Source organism: Cucumis melo, chromosome 5, assembly GCF_025177605.1.
Source record: "Cucumis melo cultivar AY chromosome 5, USDA_Cmelo_AY_1.0, whole genome shotgun sequence".
In the NCBI taxonomy this organism is placed as follows: Eukaryota; Viridiplantae; Streptophyta; class Magnoliopsida; order Cucurbitales; family Cucurbitaceae; genus Cucumis; species Cucumis melo.
Window position 1 is genome coordinate 16,215,369 of NC_066861.1, and position 19,980 is coordinate 16,235,348.

At 37.9% G+C, this 19,980-nt stretch overlaps 1 protein-coding gene across 2 annotated transcripts in view; it reads left to right on the forward strand.

Moving 5' to 3' along the window:
• Positions 1–19,980, forward strand: part of LOC103485827 (probable E3 ubiquitin-protein ligase ARI8) — a 45,055-nt gene that overhangs the window by 14,747 nt on the left and 10,328 nt on the right. For both annotated transcript variants that reach the window (XM_008443547.2, XM_008443548.2), the window contains exons 5-7: positions 2,449–2,621; positions 9,067–9,171; positions 10,821–10,909. In XM_008443547.2, the coding sequence (XP_008441769.1) occupies positions 2,449–2,621; positions 9,067–9,171; positions 10,821–10,909 (367 nt within the window). The remainder of the gene's footprint in view (positions 1–2,448; positions 2,622–9,066; positions 9,172–10,820; positions 10,910–19,980) is intronic.

Below are 19,980 nucleotides of genomic sequence, written 5' to 3' on the forward strand. Positions count from 1 at the left end.
GAGAAAGAAACTTTGAACAGAAAGTTGAACGAGTTCGGATAAAGCCTCAATGAATCAACTCAATTTAAAGCCTCAATGAATCAACTCAATTGTTCTTTTTAAATTTGTCGGATTTTTCAAAAATCAAGATCTTCAATATTAAAGAGCCCATTTTTGAAACCAAATGCAGTAGTAAGAATTGAAAATCTTACAGCTCTCCACTTCCATTTTTGTTACTGATGAACTTGTTTGAATAGTCGCTGGAGAAGCTAATGGACTGGGATGAAAATTCCAGCTTTTCTCATAGATGGACTTCGGCTCGTAGGAGTGAAAATGTTATTTCAATGCTGAAAAACAGAGAAGGGCGTATTCTCCTTAGAAAAGAAGAAGCTGTCGTTTTACCTTTTGATGGCTTGGATCGGAGAAATTTAAATACTCAAGCAAGTTGGGCCCTGGAAGGACCTTTTGAGGAGACTGAAATTTGGGAGGCTATCCGTGACTTGTGGATCCTTTAATCGCCTGGACTGGATTTTACCCAAAAAAAATCTCGTATCATCTGAGAAAATTTTTCAAAAGCTTTACTAACGAGTCTCAAGTTGGTGTAAAATCCTTAAACCTTTTCCCCATCTGGTATCAAAGTGTCTTAACGCCCTTTTTCCTGTGCAAAACACTTAGGTTTGAGAGAATCAGAATTCCTCATTGCATTCACTAAAGAAATTATATATATACAAGATATAATGGTGACCAAATAAGAATAGTGTAGAAAAACCTAAAAAAGGAAAATATAACAAAGATATTTACAATAATAGAATTATAACACTCCCCCTCTAGTTGGAGCACATACATCACTCATGCCAACTTGTTACATAGATAATCTATACGTGTTTCATTCAATGCTTGTGTGAAGATATCTCCTAATTGTTCTTCGATCTTCACATATCCTATAGACACCAAACCTTGTAGAATTTTCTCACGTAAAAAATGACAATCAACTTCAATATTTTTATTCCTCTCCAGAAACACTGAATTAGATGTGAAATGAAGTGCTGCTTGATAATCACAACACATTTTTGTTGGTGTGGTTTCAAATCCCAACTCAACAAGAAGATGATATATCCTAATCAATTCACATGCAGACTGTGGCATTGCTCTATATTTTGATTTCGCACTTGAACATGACACCACATCTTCTATCTTATTTAGATCCTGCCTAATTGGTGTATGAGAAACATTGGTACTTCTTAATCTCCTCATGGTCTATCATCTGCTTGCTCAAAGATGATGAAATTTTGTAATACAAAGACTTGTTAGAGCTAATTTCTGGGAAGGCATTGTCGGATAACCTAGACAAACGAATTTGGTCGTTAATACTATGGGCAAATTTTCCATAAATTCGTTATCCTCTCATCTCTCTCCTTCCTCACCAATAAGCGGCCGGTCTTTAAAAAGTGTTCTGGAAGACTAACAGCCCAAGGAGGGTAACCATTCTATGCTGGATAATAATTTTGGGCTTTAAATTGTTCCCCTGCAATGCAGAGGAAGCTTTTGACCAGCTGCATTTCCCCGTCTATATGTCCGCTATGCAAAACTGCAGGGGAGGAATTACAACATCTACTTTTTGATTGCACGTATTCCAAACTGTTGGCAGAAATTTTTCTCAGTTTTCCGAACTATTTGGGTGTTTGAAAATATTTTTAGTCATAATGTACAACAGTTGTTATCAGGGCATTCTCTGAAGAAGAAACAACGATTGTTATGGGAAAACATGGTCAAAGCACTGCTTGCAGATTTGTGATTAAGAGGAATCAAAGGACATTTCATGACAAGGAAACGAGGTGGATAGATTGTTATGAGTTGGCAGCTCAAGCTGAATAAAGACTTTGAAGCTTATAGCATCTAGGAGATAAGGTTAAATTGGGGGTTTTTATTTTTCCTGATTGTTAAACTTTCTGTCTTGATTGTAATAGGCTAGCTATTTAAAAATTTCTTTACTTATTCTCAGTTATAGCTTTATTGTATCACTGTTCATGGGATAGGGAAGGAGTTTGACTCTTTGATTGATTGATATTTTGACGCTAGTATATTTTTGGTGGATATGATAAGGATGCGAGAGAGGTGTTAACTTAGTTGAGATGTTCGGGTGTGCCTACTGATTCTTAGTCTCTTCATTTGAGTGCTCTTTGTATAACTCTCATGTATTTCAAGCATTAGTCTCCTTTTATTAATAAAATTCGAGACTTGTGTCCTTAAAAGAAATAATAGAATTTTAACTTTCTGAACCTTCTGAAATTTGACCAATCACATTTTGAAATTCAATAACCTCATTTTTAGCAAATGCCGAAGCACGATAGCTAGTATTTAAATTTTCATTTCACTTGTGATATTCTTATCAATGCAAAAAAAAAAAAAAAAAAGAGAGAAGAAAAGAAGATAATGTTTATCTTTTTCTTTTTATTGCCCTTGATTTAGGTTACATTAGCACATCTATCAATGATGGTCCAGGATGTCTAATGTTACGATGTCCAGATCCATCCTGTGGTGCTGCTATCGATCAAGATATGATAAATCTATTAGTTTCTGAAGACGACAAAAAAAAGTACTTTCGTTATTTTGTTCGATCCTACGTCGAAGACAATCGGAAGGTATTTTGAAATTTGAACTCTTATGCTTACAAATTTTTTTATTTTTTATTTTTATTGTAATACGCACGAATAACTTAAATAATGATTATGCATGCATTGAAATGTTGGATGTTCCATGGTTTATTGGAGGACCATACATCTGCTTTGTATAAAAAAGAAAAATAAAAGGAAGGACCATACATCCTTTGGTTGAACAATGACATTTCGTTGCATGTTGTCGGGATCTTGATGGAAAAGTTTTAGGTTGCGCACATGAATTACCTAATGGATTTTCATCCATGTGGGCAACGCCACTGTATAAGATGTATTCCTTACCCTTTTGAGGACTTCCACCGGTCCCTTGTATTTTTTGACGAGACGCTGGTCTTTGCTTCCTCGGAATCGTATTTGTTCTGGACGTAGCTTGATGAGGACCTGATCTCTCGCCCGAAATTCTAGGGGACGGTGCTTCTTATCTTGCCACTTCTTCATTAGCTTTGAGGCTTTCTCTAAGTAAGCTCGACCGATGCTTGTTGTCTGTTTCCATTCCTTTGTAAAGTTGTGAGCCTGGGGATTCTTTTCTGCATAGGAATGACCAACAAGGTGTGACAATATGAGTTGCCTGGTGCATACAATCTCGAACGGGCTTCTTCCAGATGACGAACTTGTCTGAGCATTGAAACAGAATTGAGCCACATCCAATAGCTGAACCTAATTTTCTATCTTGCATCCACAAATGGCGTGGATATTTTTCGAGCATACAATTGAATCGCTTCGTCTGGCCGTCGTTCTGAGGATGTAGCTTGAGGATATATTTAGACTTATCCCCAAGAAATTAAATAATTTTGTCTAAAAAGTGTTAATGAATTTACCATCCTTGTCGCTCACGATGCTTATCGAAACTCCTTACAACTTTACAACATATTTGAAGAACAACTATGCCATCAACTCGGCTGAACATAACTTGGTAGTGGGAATGAAGGTGACCTATGTTGAAAATCGGTCAACGATGACCAAGATGACCTCAAAGTTACCCACCTTTGGGAGATGGGTGATGAAGTCCATAGATACACTCACCTAAGGTCTTGTCAGAACTGGTAGAGGTTCGAGAAGCCTAGCAACTTTCACTTTCTCGACTTTATCCTGTTGCCAGATAAGACATGTCTTTGTGTATTGCATGACATCGTCCCTCATATTGAGCCAGAAGTAGCCATTTTTCAACAAAGCATAAGTCTTCTGCCACTCAGAATTGCCAGTCCACAAAGTGTCGTGGCACTCATATAGTAGTTTCTTCCACAGATCCCTTGCTCTAGAGACATACAATTGATTTCCTCTGGTTACTAGTAAGCCCTCTTCTAGCCAAAATTGTCTTGTCTTACCAGCCTTAGCTAAATTCATGATTGTTTGGGCGACAGGTTATTTTGCAGGAAGTCTCTCAGGGTGTCGCACATTGACTCATCGATCTTACTCGTCTGAAGGAGAGCTAACTTGCATAGAGCCTCATGTTCGTTTTTCCTACTCAAGGCATTGATTGATCGGTTGCTCAATCCCTTCTTATGTTCAAATTCAAAGTCAAACTTGCCTAGGAATTCTTGCATCTTGCCTACTCCGAAGTCAATTTCGTATGAGTAAAGAAGTGGCAGGTGGCTATTGTCCGTCTCAACAACAAACGTAAATCTCGATAAATACCGTCTCCAAGCCCTTAGACAATGGACCACTGCGAGCATTTCTGTTCAGAAACTGTATTCCTCTTCTCTGTTGCATTTAATTTTCGACTTTCATATGCGATGGGGTGTATGTTCTGCAAGAGAACACCCCTAACGCTTAATCGGATGCATTAGTCTTGACCTTGAAGGGTTTCGTCACATCAGCAATCCCTATGACTGGCTCCTCAATTATGACTTGCTTTAAACTATCGAAGGCGGCTTGACATTCAAGGGTCCAACTCCATTTGGTGTCTTTTTTCAATGATTCAGTTAGCAGACTTGCTGTTTTGGAGTATCCCTCCAGAATCACCTTTAGTAATTGGCCAACATGAGAAAGGAGCGTAATTCAGTGACTAACTTTAGTATTCCATAATCATGTATTGCCTCAATCTTCCCTTCTTCCATACCAATTCGTCCATACTTTATCACATGGCCTAGAAAGTTTATTTGTTGATGTGCGAAGGAGCATTTTTCTTGTTTGACATACAACTGGTTTTCCTTCGGTTTCTGGAAAACCATTTGAAGGTGGTCCTCGTGTTCTTCCATTGTTGAGCTATAGATCACCATGTCGTTTAAGTAGACTATGACAAACTTGTCAAGATATTCAAAAACTGTCGGGCATCAGATCACTGTACTTCTCTAAGACAGACAAAATGTCTTTAGGAAATGTCTCTACCGAGGCTTCCAACAACTCAAGCGGAATGACCACGAGCGTTGATTCATCGCGAGCGAGGCCCTCCTTTAGTTGTAGGGTCGAAATCATTTTTGACCCATTAGGCTGTCGAATGTTTGTTTGCACAATGGTGTGGGCAGATCCAGTGATCACTAAACATTTGGCTAGAGGCATCAATATCACCTGATGTTCCAATAGAAATTCCATTCTAAGTACAACATTGGATTCGTCCATTTTTACGACCACAAAGGCTGCAAGGCCGTTCCATCCTCCGAACTTTATCATCATTTGTTTTGCAACTCCGATTATAGGTAGAGCATCAGAATTAACGGCCTTCATTTTTCCGATGTCTTTCTCCAACGAAGACTTAATCACCTGGGTTTTGTTTTTGTTATGAAGTTATGAGTTGCATTGGAATCGACCATAGTACTTTTGGTTGGTTTTTGGTTGATCCAAGTGTCAACATACATTAAACCCCTTTTTATCGGCCCACTTGTCTTCTCCCACCTTCTTTTGGAGAGATGATAAGAATTTCAAAGCCACCATTCTATGATTATCACCTTCTTGTGTCTGAGCAAGTTCGCCTTCTTCTTGACTTGATTTATCATCCAAATCTAAGGTTAAAGAGGCCTGAAAGGCATTAAATGCAGTTCGATTCGAACATTCTCTCGTCCGATGTGGTCCCTTACATATGAAACAAACGAGAGGACGGTTATATGTGTTCTGATTATTGAGTCCTTGCCATGTGTTTCATGTATTTGGCTGGAAAGGCCTACGACCCCACTAGGATGTTTGTCTCCCCAACAGCTTTAGGAGAACTCGTGCAACTATTATTGTTTCCTCCAGATGAGGAATTTTGGTGACGTCTCACATTTTCAGAGTTGTTGGATAGATCAAACAATCGTTTGACCCTTTGTTCATACAAGCGTATGCAGACGTGAGGTCTTGGACCCTTTGTTCGTACAACTTGGTCTTCGCCAACGGTTCAGATCTTCGACAAAATAGAAAAGCTTATCTTTCTCTGACATATCGTGTATATCTAAAATCATCCTCGCAAACTGTTTCACATACTCTCGAATGTTGCCGGTGTGTTTTAATTCACGCAATTTACGTCGAGAAAGGATTTCAATGTTCTTAGGAAAAAATAGCGAACGAAGTTCTTTCTTTAAATTGTCCCAAGTGTCTATTGTGCAATGCCCTTCCTGGTTATCAACATCTCAGGATCTCCACCATAACTTTGCATTCTTAGCCAGATGCGTAGTCACCAATGTCACTTTGATTTCTTCTGTGTTCATGGCTTTGAAGTATTGCTTGAGACCAAAGATAAAGTTTTCCAAGGCTTTTGCATCCCTTGTCCCACAGAAGGGCATAGGTTCAGGGATCTTTATTCTGCTAACTGTAATTGCTCCTCTAGCTGGAGCTTGGTTTGCCATCGTGAGGTTCACCCTCGTGCTCACGTTTGCAATTTCATTCCTAACGACATTGAGGGCAGCTAAAAAATCCTCCAACATGTCGTTTATGATCTCCATGATCGTCTTCTGGGAGCTATCTAGTTCACCAACATGTTCTTCTATATCAGCAATTGAGCCCGTCGAACTGTTCCCACGCTCGTAGTTTCCAGTTCTTACAAATTTTGTCTCTAAAGTGTCGATCCTTGTCAACAACTCTTGTATAGGTAATCCGTCGAGGCGATCGGTCACCGCATCAATGGCGTCGGTTTTCTCGGAATTTTCTTGAGTATGGGTTTCCAAGAAGTGGACGAAGTCGGGAACTTCTACTAGGTAAAGCATCTGCTTTTCAAGCTTTACCAGTTGATCTACATGGGCCTTGCCCAATTATTTTGCTGTGGACATGTTTATGTCTTAACTGACAATAGGCCAACTAGGCTATGATACCACTTGTCACAATCGTCGCAATCTTTCAAACGCAGGACGGGCGATTGTGCAACACTTGCTCAAATTCTGCGAGCAGGTCAGTCGTATGAAAACTAAAAATTCACGGGCAAGATCACTGTACGATGTAGCCTTCCTTCAAGTTTTTAGAGAAAATGCTTTTATAAAATGATAGAGAAAGAAAAGCTTAGTAAACATCATTTGAATAAAGCATTGAAGACTGTCAATTATAAAAAAAACTTAGATTGCAAAGAGTACGATAAGGTTTGGTTGGAGATTCAACTAATGGGTTTCCCCTATAGTACAGTTTAAACATTTTTAGGTTTGGCGGGCTTGCATATGAAAAATGCAAAATGACACTTACAAGGTCACTGACATCAAAAGGAAAGCGATAGACTAAAGTACTAAACATAAAGACAGGATGATTTGAGGATGTTTGGGCATGCAACCATAAGTAAACAACACCCTGGACAAGCATGCTTATGACACTAGGCAGTGGCGGGGCGTGGGCAGACGTACTTGCCATCTGCGTTAGTTTTCCTCCACTAAGCAGTGCGGCTGGCTCCAAGGGTGGGCTCAGAGTGCTAATTGGCGACGTTTGAAGCTGTCGGAACAGTTTTTCCATGGCGGCAGCAATGCGACGGTAGTCTCAATCTATGGGTTTTCATCAATATTGGTGTCTAGGGTTCTGTCTTTACCGCACTTTGATACCATATGAAAAGCGGTAAAGAAAATACAAAACCAAGTTACATAGAAACCCGAGTACCGGGAGAAAAACCACGATCTGACATTTGTATTATTGTCTCGTATTAACAAAAGATACAATAAGGGAAAAATAAATAGACAAGTAGCTTAAGATAAAAAAGGAAACAATATTAGGGTTAATCTTTCCTTGGGTTTAAGCCTACTAATTCTAACAGATATAATATTTAATTTACCTAATCCCACTAGTGTAAACTTTTTGGTCATTCATTGATTTAAGATGATCTTAGAGCAAACGGTCCCAAGAGTTTTGTGTTCAAACTCTTGTAATGATATTTTCTTATTGATTACTATTAGAGTTAGTGGGCTTAGCTCATAATGAGAGATTTCCCTAATTATTTTTTCCTTTTTTATTTCTTTGTACTATTCTATTTATTTTCTCTCTTGCTGCTATTGTATTTATCAGAAAATAATATGAACAAAAGTACCGTATTGCTTTCAATTTTGCTCTTTTATTGCTTTCATTGATTCCCACTTGTTATACCTACATATTGCAAGTTCACAAGTGAGAGGGAATGTTAGATGCTATAATATTTTAATTTTCTGTCGGTCCATTAGCCTAAGCTTTTAGGATAATCGATAGTTTAAGATATTCTTTAATGAATAACAAACATTCACAGAGAAAACTAGTCGAATTCAAGAGTTTAAACCAAAAAAAAAAAAAGTAAAGCCCACAAAAATGGAGGTGAACTGGAAAAAACCTCCTCCAATCAAACAAAATGAGATATAATGGGTAAATTACAAAATACTTAGTTACGGAAGCCCACACCTCACTTAGGGATGTGAAAAGGTTCTCTCTTTGAACTATTTCTTTCTTTCCGTCCATCAATGAAAAGGTTTTAATTTCTCTTGTTCTTTTTAAGGAAAACAAAAACTTTTCATTGATATAATGAAAAAAAAGGCTAATGCTCAAAATACATGGAAACAGAAAATTCAAGAATAGATGGAATACAACAAAATTAGCAAAGCCTCAACAATTAAATTTAAGAGAAAAGTGCCTCCCAAATCAAAACTGTAACTTGGACCGGGAAAGTATAAAAATCTCAGAAAGAGGACAACTTCCCAGATGACTCTAGCTACCTAACAACCTAAAACAGTAAGAACGCCCAACTTTGCATTTGATTAAACATGAAGTAGCTGCTGAAAATACACAAATTTGCCTCTTTAAGCCATCCAACATAAAATAAATCATGCATTGGAATTGAAGATGAGCTCAATCTTACATTTATATGATTTTGAAATCTTTCATTTCGAAAGCATCAAAAATTATTTAAGAAGAATATCATAAATTATTTCTGTTCCTGCTCAATGATTATATTTCCATTTAAATACTTCTGATGTATGATAATTATCCAGTTACGTTGGACGTTTTCTTCAGCAAAGTTGGTGTTCACATTAGGCATAGCTAATGCCATATTTCGGTTTATTTGTAGACCAAATGGTGCCCTGCTCCAGGATGTGATTATGCTGTAGATTTTATAGTTGGAAGTGGAAGCTATGATGTTACTTGCAGATGCTCCTATAGCTTTTGCTGGAATGTGAGTCAGCTTCATACTATTTATTAACTAGATTTTTTATTCAACATAACTGGATAGAAGTTGCTTCTTAAGTTTTTTTTGAGTTCTATTGGCTATGGTTAGTCCTGCACTTGGATATTACTAGTGTTTTGAATTTTTATCAGGTATGAGGGTGCTAAGGGTGTGTCAACTTAGTTGAGATGCCGAGGTGCACCTCCTGATTCTTGGTTTGAGTGCTCATTGTATAATTCTCTTGTATTTTGAGCTTTTGTCTCAATATTTATTGATAAAATAAACGAGGTTGTTTCCTTTTTAAAATAAATACTGTAATTATCATCTATATTGATCATTATATCTCAATTTCAGAGAATTGTTATGGTTAGATTACTTTATCCACCAATGGGCTTCTCTAAGGAAAAGTATGATCTCTCTCTCTCTTCTATGGAGGATCATATAGAATGAACTTGTAGGTTTATTTTGCTAGAAGTACGCTGAACCTGGGGGTCTTGATAATATGGATGTTCCCCCACAAAAGTAGTGGAAGTAATGCCTTGAATCCCATTTGTAGAACAGAAGCTACACAAAGGCGGAGGTGGGAAATTGAAGTCAGCCTGGTGAGAACAGTATAGCCTATCAGTTGCTTGAAAGACCTTTGAACATTTTGAAATCTGACTTAATGAAGGTATTGCAACATTTTTAGAAAATGAGATCATCCAAATGATTCCTACATCTTCTAATCCTCAAGAAACTGAAGGGAAATAGGGTCGCTGAATGTAGACCTCATCTACTCGAGATTTCTTCTCTTTACATAGTAATTGTAAAGACTCGTTCCCTTATATTGATGATCTGCAGGCAAATCATGCCGTGGAATGGATTATTGAGGTTCTTAGTTTGATTTAAGAGCCCAAGGAGACGGAAGGTTTTTAATAGTTGTTTATTTCATTCCACTCAGTACACAAAAACATTGTACAAGAATTAAACCACAAAATCACCTATGGGCCAGTGGAAGTTCTGCTCTGCACAAGCTGACTGTGCTGTGATGTACATGCATTAAAACGCAAAAACACAGACTTGTCAATGATTATTTTGACATACAGTCAAACAATTTACACTATGTGTTCTTTTCCCAAAACAAATGAAAATGTGAAATTTAATATAAAATCAGACAAAATTAAAAAAGAAAGAAAGAAAGAAAAAGACACCATTTGCTGCACATGCTAAAAGAGGAGTAGAAATTTTTGGGATTTTCTGGGCAAGTAGGTTCATGTTTCCTGGGTTTATGATTTACTGATGATACTAATATTATGGCAACATGGTCTTTCAGGTAGAGCGGAAATGATTGGAATCGAAGCTGTTAAAGAATCTGTTTAAGACTAGTTGGAGAAAAGTAATGTAGTTAATCTCAAGAATAGAGTTTGGGGATGTTTTGGATTTGGCTAAGTTTCATTGTTCTTCATTGTCTACGTATTTTGTAATTTAAGTTCCATAATCTACTTTGATTGGGTTAGGCTTTTTTTTTCTGTTATTTTTGTTTTATCTGTGGGAATTTGTGGGTTTTGGTATATTGTCTTGGAACTTTTTCATTCAACAGTGTTATGCGTTTCCTTATTTAGAAAAATGATTTGTAAATTTCATTCTAAATCATTATCACAATATATGTCCTTTCGCAGTGTACTGAGGAAGCTCATCGTCCTGTTGATTGTGTCACTGTAGCTAGATGGATATTGAAGAATAGTGCTGAGTCGGAAAATATGAACTGGTATGTAATTGGTTCTTGACAATTTAGATGTCCTGTTCAATTTCACAATTAATTGAGGCTGTTGAAAACTTCATGAACGTAATAAATTGAAGAATGTTAATGGTGAACAAATAAAGGAAAAAACCTTAAGGATATGGTTGAGACCATTCCATCAATTTTTGTAAATGGCGTATCGTATTTGTTACATTTTCTCATCCTCCCAATGTTGACGTTTGTCTTTAGGGTGTTCAGGAGTCTTGTGAGGTTGTTTGGAGTTTTTTCTACTTAAATACTTCCTTTTGGGCTATTGTGTCAATTATTATTATTGTGACGCCCTTTACTTTTTATTCTCAATTGTTCTAGCTGTTTCATATAATTTTGTTTGGGAAAGAAAGTTCAGAAATAACTATCTACTTGGAAAAGGTTCTTTTCAAAGGAGGGGACGATTAGTCTGATCTGTGGGAGGTGGTTTCAAAGCCTTTGGAGCTTGGAGGTTTAGGTTTTGGCACCTTGAGATTGTGTAATGAGACTTTGTTGATGAAATTGTTGTGGCATTTCTTTCTGGAGCCTAATTCTTTGTGGTATAGGGTTTGTTGCGAGTGAACGTGAACTTTCAGTTCACGTGGTTGGTTTTAGGGTTCTAGTAAATATCCCAGGAATCTTTTTTTTTTTCTAGTGCTTGTTTTCACAATTGTACCAACTTTGGTTAAGAGACTACACTCTATGGCTTCTCAAAAGTAGATTTGAAAAGTGGATACCACCAGATCCGTTAGCCCAAAGATGAGTGGAAGATGTCAAAATAATCGTCCCAGGAAGACTGCTTCTTAAAAAATAAAATAAAATAAAGATGTATTTGAATGACTTGTATTCATTTTCTTAATGAAGAGGGTCTTTTTCTTAAAAAAAAGAAAAGAAAAGAAAAGAAAAAAAAAAAGAAAAGAAAAGGAAAGAAAAAGAAAAAGAAAAAAAATGGTATATTTGAATGACTTGTAATGTCATTCAAGTTATCCAAAGCTCCAAGCACATTCATGCACTTAATGGACCAATATTACATCCTTTCCATCACAAGTTTATTGTTGTGTATTTTGACAATAAGCGTATAACAAGAATATCGAGGAAGATTAACAGCATCTCCATTCCTTATTGCAAGGACTAACAGCTGATGAATTATATATAAACAACAAGAAGTGTCTCTTTCTTGTGAAGGAGATCTCATTCCTTGATTTCTTAATGGGCCAACATCAAGTAAAGGTGAATCTAATAGCCATAAAAGATATCCAAGATTTTCTTGGATTGACTTCATTTTATAGAAAGTTTATCAAAAATCTTCAGCTCTGTGCAGCCCTTATTACTGATTGTTTGAACAAGGAAAATTTTTTGTGGGGTGGAAAGCAACAAGTCACCTTTGATTGCATTAAAAAGAATTTAAGTACCAGCTCTATTTTGAAATGACCCAATCTTCCTTTCACTTTCGTTTAAAGTTGTTAGAATAACTAGAATTAGTGGGTTTAGCCCATTGGGAAGATTTACCCTAAATATTCTTTTCTTTTTTATCTCTTTGTACTTTTTTATTTATTCCTTCTTGTACCTATTGTATGAATATCAGAAAATAATAAAACTAAAAATATCGTGGTTTTTCTCCCGATTCTCGGGCTTTCACGTAAGCCGGTTTCGTGTTTATTGCTTTCAATATGGTATTAGATCAAGGCAACAACGAAACCCTAGAAAAAATTTTAGGAATCACTTGGACCAAAACAGCCGCCGCCGTGGACACCACCATGGAAAAACTACTCCAACGGATTCAGACGGCGTCGATCTATCCAATGGGCCAACCCTCGCCGCCATCCACACAACCTTCCGGTCCGAAACCACTTCACGCGCCGCCTCTGTCGGGCGTATGGGCCCATGCGCCGGTGTCCGTTGATCTCACCGCCCATCCCATCTGCTTTTACGTGTTGTCGCCTGTCCAACCGTCTCACCCTTTCGGTCATCCCCCGCCCATCGCCGTCGGATAGCAACCTTTGAAACTGTCAAATCTGTTCAGCAGTGAAAATCTGTCCGCTAACCATTTACAGCAACCTTTCTTCTACAGGAACAGGGCTGACCAACACCATAATAGATCGGGGATTGAAGCGGGTGAGTCATCGGCACCCTTTGGTTATGGACAGCCATATGTTCATGATTTTGGGATTAATCAAACCTACAGGAGAGCTGTTTTTGAAGTTAGTACATACTTGGCATAGACCGATCTACCGATGTATTCCAAGAACCCGGTAATTTTGCTTCCTAACGTGCCTTCAAATTATATAACTAACTTTGTTGCCTTTAGTGCTCGATCCTTGACCCATGATAATGGGAAACCAATTCTCGTTTGTGAGCATTGCAAGAAACAACGGCATACCAAGGATCAGTGTTGGAAACTCCACGATCGGCCCACAAGAGGTAACAAACGCTCCTCCAACGAGCAATAGAACTCAGGGCGTACCGATGTTAGGGAGACTGCCAGCACCTCTTAGCCCATTGGCCTTACTGCTAGTTAGACCAGCTCTTCTACTCTAAATGCCATTGCTCAATCAAGTATGTCTCAGTCCCTTGGCCTTATTAGTGTTGATGGGACGAATCCTTGGATTTTGGACTCGAGGGCCACAGATCACTTGACAGGTTTCTCGGAGCATTTTGTCTATTATACCCCTTATGCCGGTAATGAGAAAATCTGGATACTTAATGGCTCTTAAACCCGATTGCTGGGAAAGGACAAATAGTTCTCTTTTATGGTTTCTCCCTCCAGAATTTTTCAGGACTTGTTTGTTTGCTTTCAAGACTTGAATTCGGGAGGGACGATTGTCACTGCTCGGCATAGCAGGGGGCTTTACATCCTTAATGATGATACCTTCGGTAGTAGTATCTCTACGACTAGTTTATTGTCTTCCTATTTTAGCACTTTTGAACATGACTTTATGTTGTGACATTTTTGATTAGGTCACTCGAACTTTACATATATGAAATATTTGTTTTCCCATCTCTTTCTTAAAATAGATGTCTCCTTGTTATCTTGTGATGTGTGCATTCGGGCAGAACAACATCATGCTTCTTTTTCCTCACAACCATATAAACCCACACAACTGTTTACCCTTATCCATAGTGACGTTTGGGGTCCCTTCAAGGTCACCACCTCATCTGGGAAAAGGTGGTTTGTAACCTTCATTGATGATCATACCCGCTTACCTGGGTCTACTGTGATGTGTGCTTTCAGGCAGAACAACATCATGCTTCTTTTCCCTCACAATCATATAAACCCACACAACTGTTTACCTTTATCCATAGTGACATTTGGGGTTCCTCCAAGGTCACTACCTCATCTGGGAAAAGGTGGTTTGTAACCTTCATTGATGATCATACTCGTCTTACCTGGGTCTACCTTATCACCGATAAATCTGAGTTTTTCGCTATTTTCCAAAATTTCTATCACACCATTGAAACATAATTCCATAAAAAAATTGCTATTCTTCAGAATGATAATGGTCGGGAATTCCAAAACCATAACCTTAGTGAATTTCATGCTTTAAGGGGATTGTTCACCAAAACTCATGCGCCTACACTCCTCAACAAAATGGAGTGGCGGAGCAAAAAAATCGTCACCTTCTGGAAGTAGCCCGTTCCCTTGTGCTTTCCACTTCCCTTCCTTCATACTTGTGGGGAGATGCTATTCTTACAGCAGCTCATTTAATCAATAGAATGCCTTCTCGTATCTCCACCTTCAGACTCTCTTAGAATGTCTTAAGGAGTCCTACCCTTTTACTCGTCTTGTTTCAGAGGTTCCTCTTCGTGTGTTTGGGTGTACCGCTTATGTCCATAGTTTTGGCCCTAATCAGACCAAATTTACCCCTCGGGCTCAGGCTTGTGTGTTTGTTGGATATCCCCTTCACTAGCATGGTTATAAATGTTTTCACTCGCTGTCCAGGAAATATTTTGTTACTATGGATATTACTTTCTGTGAGGACCGACCCTATTTTTCCATTAGCCAATCTTCAGGGGGAGAGTGAGTGAAAAGTCTAATAGCACATTTGAATTTATCGAACCTACTCCTAGTACCGTGTCTGACACTGATCCTCACCCTATAATCCTACCCACAAACCAAGTTCCTTGGAAAACATATTACAGGAGGAATCTCATAAAGGAAGTCGGGTCCCCTACCAATTAGCCACTGGCTCCAATCCAAGACACCAAACCTCCTCGAGATCAAGGTATGGAAAACCCTACTGAACCTTGCACTAATAATACCATGAATGAGAATTACAGGTATGGTGTTGCTGTTCTTGAAAATGTGGAAGAAAAGAACAGTGGTGATGAGACTGAGGTCAGAACAGAAACCAGTAACAATGAAGCTGAACAGGGTCATACAGAGAAACTTGACAAGTATGATCCTTCTCTTGATCTTCCTATTGCACTGAGAAAAGGTATTAGGTCTTGTACAAAGCACTCCGTATCTAATTATGTGTCATACGAGAATCCCTCACCACAGTTCAGAGCTTTTACTGCCAGTCTTGACTCTACCACAATACCGAAAAATATTCATATTGCTTTAAAGTGCCCTTAATGGAAGAATGTTGTCATGGGAGAGATGAAAGCTCTTAAAAAGAATAACACTTGGGAGATTTGTGCTCTACCCAAGGGACACAAGCCTGTGGGATGAAAATGGGTGTTCACTCTCAAATAGAAAACAGATGGTACACTTGATAGACACAAGGCAAGGTTAGTTGTAAAAGGATTTACTCAGACCTATGGTGTTGATTATTTAGAAACTTTTTCTCCTGTTGCTAAGTTGAATACTGTCAGAGTCCTTTCTGTTTCTGTAAACAAAGATTGGCCTCTATATCAGCTGGATGTTAAAAATGCTTTTCTGAATGGAGATCTAGTAGAGGAGGTCTACATGAGCCCTCCGCCTGGCTTTGAAGCCCAGTTTGATCAACAGGTTTGTAAACTCTAGAAATCCTTATATGGTTTGAAACAGTCACTCAGTGCATGGTTTGACAGATTCACTACTTTTGTCAAGTCCCAAGGATACAGTCAGGGACACTCTGATCATACTTTATTTACAAAGTTTTCGAGACAGGGAAGATTGCAGTTCTGATCGTTTATGTGGATGACATCGTTTTGTCTGGAGATGATCAGACAGAAATCAGTCAACTTAAGCAGAGAATGGGTAATGAATTTGAAATCAAGAATTTGGGAAATCTGAAATATTTCCTTAGAATGGAGGTGGTCAGATCTAAAGAAGGCATCTCCGTGTCTTCGAGAAAATACACCCTTGATCTGCTAACCAAGACAGGTATGTTGGGACGTCATCCCGCTGGCACTCCTATTGAATTCAACTGTAAACTAGGAAACTCTGATGATCAAGTTCCAGTTGATAAAGAACAATATCAGCACCTTGTGGGTAAATTGATTTACTTATCTCATACTCGTCCTGATATTTCCTTTGTTGTGAGTGTTGTCAGCTAGTTTATGCAGGCTCCCTACGAGGAACACATGGAAGCTGTCAAAAGAATTCTGAGATACTTAAAAACAACACCTGGTAAAAGGTTGATGTTTAGAAAGACAAACAAAAAGACCATTGAGGCATATACTAACTCGGATTGGGCAAGATCTGTTGTTGACAGAAAGTCTACCTCTGGTTATTGTACCTTTGTTTGGGGCAATCTTGGTACTTTGAGGAGTAAGAAGCAAAGTGTTGTGGCCAGGAGCAGTGCTGAGGCCGAATATAGAGCTACGAGTTTGGGAGTATGTAAGGAAATTTGGCTCCAGAAAGTCCTGTCTGATCTTCATCAGGAATGTTAGACTCCATTGAAGCTCTTTTGTGATAATAAAACTGCTATTAGTATTGCTAACAACCCAGTTCAGCATGATAGAACTAAACATGTTGAGATTGATCGGTATTTCATCAAATAAAGACTTGACAATGGGAGCATATGCATTCCGTACATCCCTTCGAGCTGACAGGTTACTGATGTTCTCACCAAGGGGCTTCTCAGACCAAACTTCGACTTTTGTGTTAGCAAATTGGGCCTCATTGATATTTACGTCCCAACTTGAGAGGGAGTGTTAGAATTATTAGAATTAGTGGGCTTAGCCCATTGGGAAGATTTACTCTAAATATTCTTTCCTTTTTTATCTCTTTGTACTTTTCTATTTATTCTCTCTTGTACCTATTGTATGAATATCAGAAAATAATAAAACTAAAAACATCGTGGTTTTTCTCCCGATTCTTGGGTTTCCACGTAAGCCGGTTTCGTGTTTATTACTTTAAATAAAAGTAGTTGTGGATATTTGTGGCTTGAGAATTGGCAGTGTTTTGTCTCAACAAGGCCACCCAATTGAGCACTTCAGTGAGAAGGTTAGTGATCTAAGACAAAATTGGACTACTTATGAACAAGAGCTATATGCTTGAGCCTTGAGCATTATCTCCTTTCCAAGGCGTTTCTTTTATTGGCTGACCATTTCTCATTGAAATACTTATAGTCTTAAAAGGATTTCCATCGTATACATGGGAGGTGGATTTCTTTTATTTAAAGATTTAACTTTGTAATCAAGGACCAATCGTGCAAGGACAATAAACTAGTCAATGCTTTTAGTCACAAGGATACTTTAGTCACTGTTTTATCCACTGAGGTTATTACCTTCTCTTACCTTCCAGACTTATATGAAGGTGATTGTGACTTTGCGAATGTGTGCTATAAATGTCTCATTGCTTGAGAGTTCAAGATTTTTACATAGTGAATGGTTTTCTGTTTAAGGGGGAGCAAATTTGTATTCTAAACACTTCAAGAAGCTCTTACAAAAGAAGCACAGTTGGGGGAAGCTTGGCAGGACATTTTGGGCAAGATAAAACCTTTGAGCTAGTTTCTGCACTATTTATTGGTCATGACTCCACAAAGATACAAATAATTGTCCAATGTTGAATTTGTCAAATGGCCAAGGGAACATCTTCAAATGCTGGTTTTTACTCTCCTCTATTTATCCCTTCAATCATTTGCGAAAATTTGTCAAATATCTTGGGATTACCAAAAACTTAGGGAGAATATAATATTGTTGCAATGCCTTAAATTCGGTATGCGGCGCTACGAACAACCTAGCACATGTACTTATTTATGAGTTATTTACGATTTTGATTCTGGGGTTGAGAGAAGTGCAATATATAAACTCTCTAACCTAATGGCGTTGTATTATATTTTTGAAAAAATTGTCTAATAAAATTGTTCTACCTCTACCTTGTGGACGTAACTAACCCTCTGTTTTTTTCCTTCTTTGAAAAGGAGATGAGCTTCGTTACTCAAAGTAGAAGAGAATTATACAATGAGAATAATAGATAAGCTAACACACTGTTAGTGAACCACGTATATCTGTGTGTCAACGTTTTTGTGTTGCTTAATTGTTGATTTCGTAACAGATGCAATTATGGATGTGGTAGATTGATTTAGTAAAATGGTCCATTTCTTGGCACGTGATTAGGATTGAGGTCGAGCATATGGCTATGCCCTAGGCTTAGTTTTGTTGGTAAAATCCTCATGTGTTGAAGTTTTGAGCCTCCATGAAATAATCACGTGGAGATCTAATGATTCATCTCTTTTAGACAAGTGATGTGCTCCAAAAGAGGAGTTGATCTGATAAAAGCTAGATAAATAGATGAATACTTGAGGGGAGGCTCGATAACATTTTGTTTGTGATGAGGATTGTAGAGAGTGTAACCAAAGTCATGTGGAGACCTGTGATTGATCTCCATTAGATCAGTGATGTGGTTTAAAGAAGAGGAGTTAGCCTAGGTAAAAGCAGAGGAGTTAGCCTAGGTAAAAGCTAAGATGACTACTTGAGACTTGAGAGTTTTTTTGAAAAAGATATGGGTCTCACTATTATTAATATTGAAATATAGAGAGACAAAGCTCAAGTACATGAGGGTTATACAAAGAGCAATGGGGGATTAGCAGGTGCCCAGACATCTCAACTAGGTTGACACCTCTTAGCGCCCTCATCACATCCAAAAAGCGAAAACAAAACCCTTATACTAGGTTCCTAATCTCAATACAAGATCAAGACAAAATGCCATAAATACAAGGCCAAACAAAATGATAAAATAATTTGTCCAAAACAAAGTCATAAATCATGGGCAGCAGGCCAAGAACAAAGAAGAATAATTCATGATTTAGCAAAAAGTTGTTTGAAGTAGAGGGCTGATCCAGAAGGCCTGATGATATAGGACTTCAAGGTGGGGAGGCTGTAAAGGCTGACCGATTTAACACAATCTCCTACGAAGAGTAATCCTGAAAGTATTTGGATAATGAACACCATGAAGATGCATTCAAACGAGTAGAATCAAAACGTACTTGAGAGTTGAGGGTTGAGGGGAGTCTTGATGACATTTTGTTGAAAGAGTGGGTTGTTGAGAGTGTAACCAAAGTTCATATTGGATAGAAAAGAGAAAGATCATATCTATAAATGAGGAGCAACATCTTTGTTGGTATGAGATCTGTTGTGTGATACTAAGAACAAAGCCTTGACGGCGTATATTCAAAGTGGACATTATCATATAATTGTGGAGATATGTGAATGGTTGTCCCTAATAGTCTTTCACCTTGATTAATATCAATTTTCACTTTGATCCCAAAAAATATTAATTTTCATTTGTTAGCTTTTCTACTAATTTCTAATCTACAAGTGAGGAGGAAGTGTTCAAATATTTGAATAGTTGAACTTACCATGCGGGTGAAGATAAATTTAATTATATATCATCTAACATCCCCTCATTGGTGGATTTGAAATATGGGAAAGGTCCAACAAGTGGAAATTAATATTAAATGCGGTGGAAATAACATTTTTGAGGTTGGAACACAGAACCTCCCTAGATCACCTGCTCTGATACTTCTTAAATCACCGGTTGACCAAAAAGCTTAAGCTCGTGGACGAAGATAAATTTAATTATATATCATCTAACAGTTAAAGCCTTACTTTCAGAGTTATGGTTGGATTAGAATAAAAAATCTTAGAAACTAAACACTGGCATTCAAGTTTATCATTTCAAAGCCTTCCAACACGTTCAA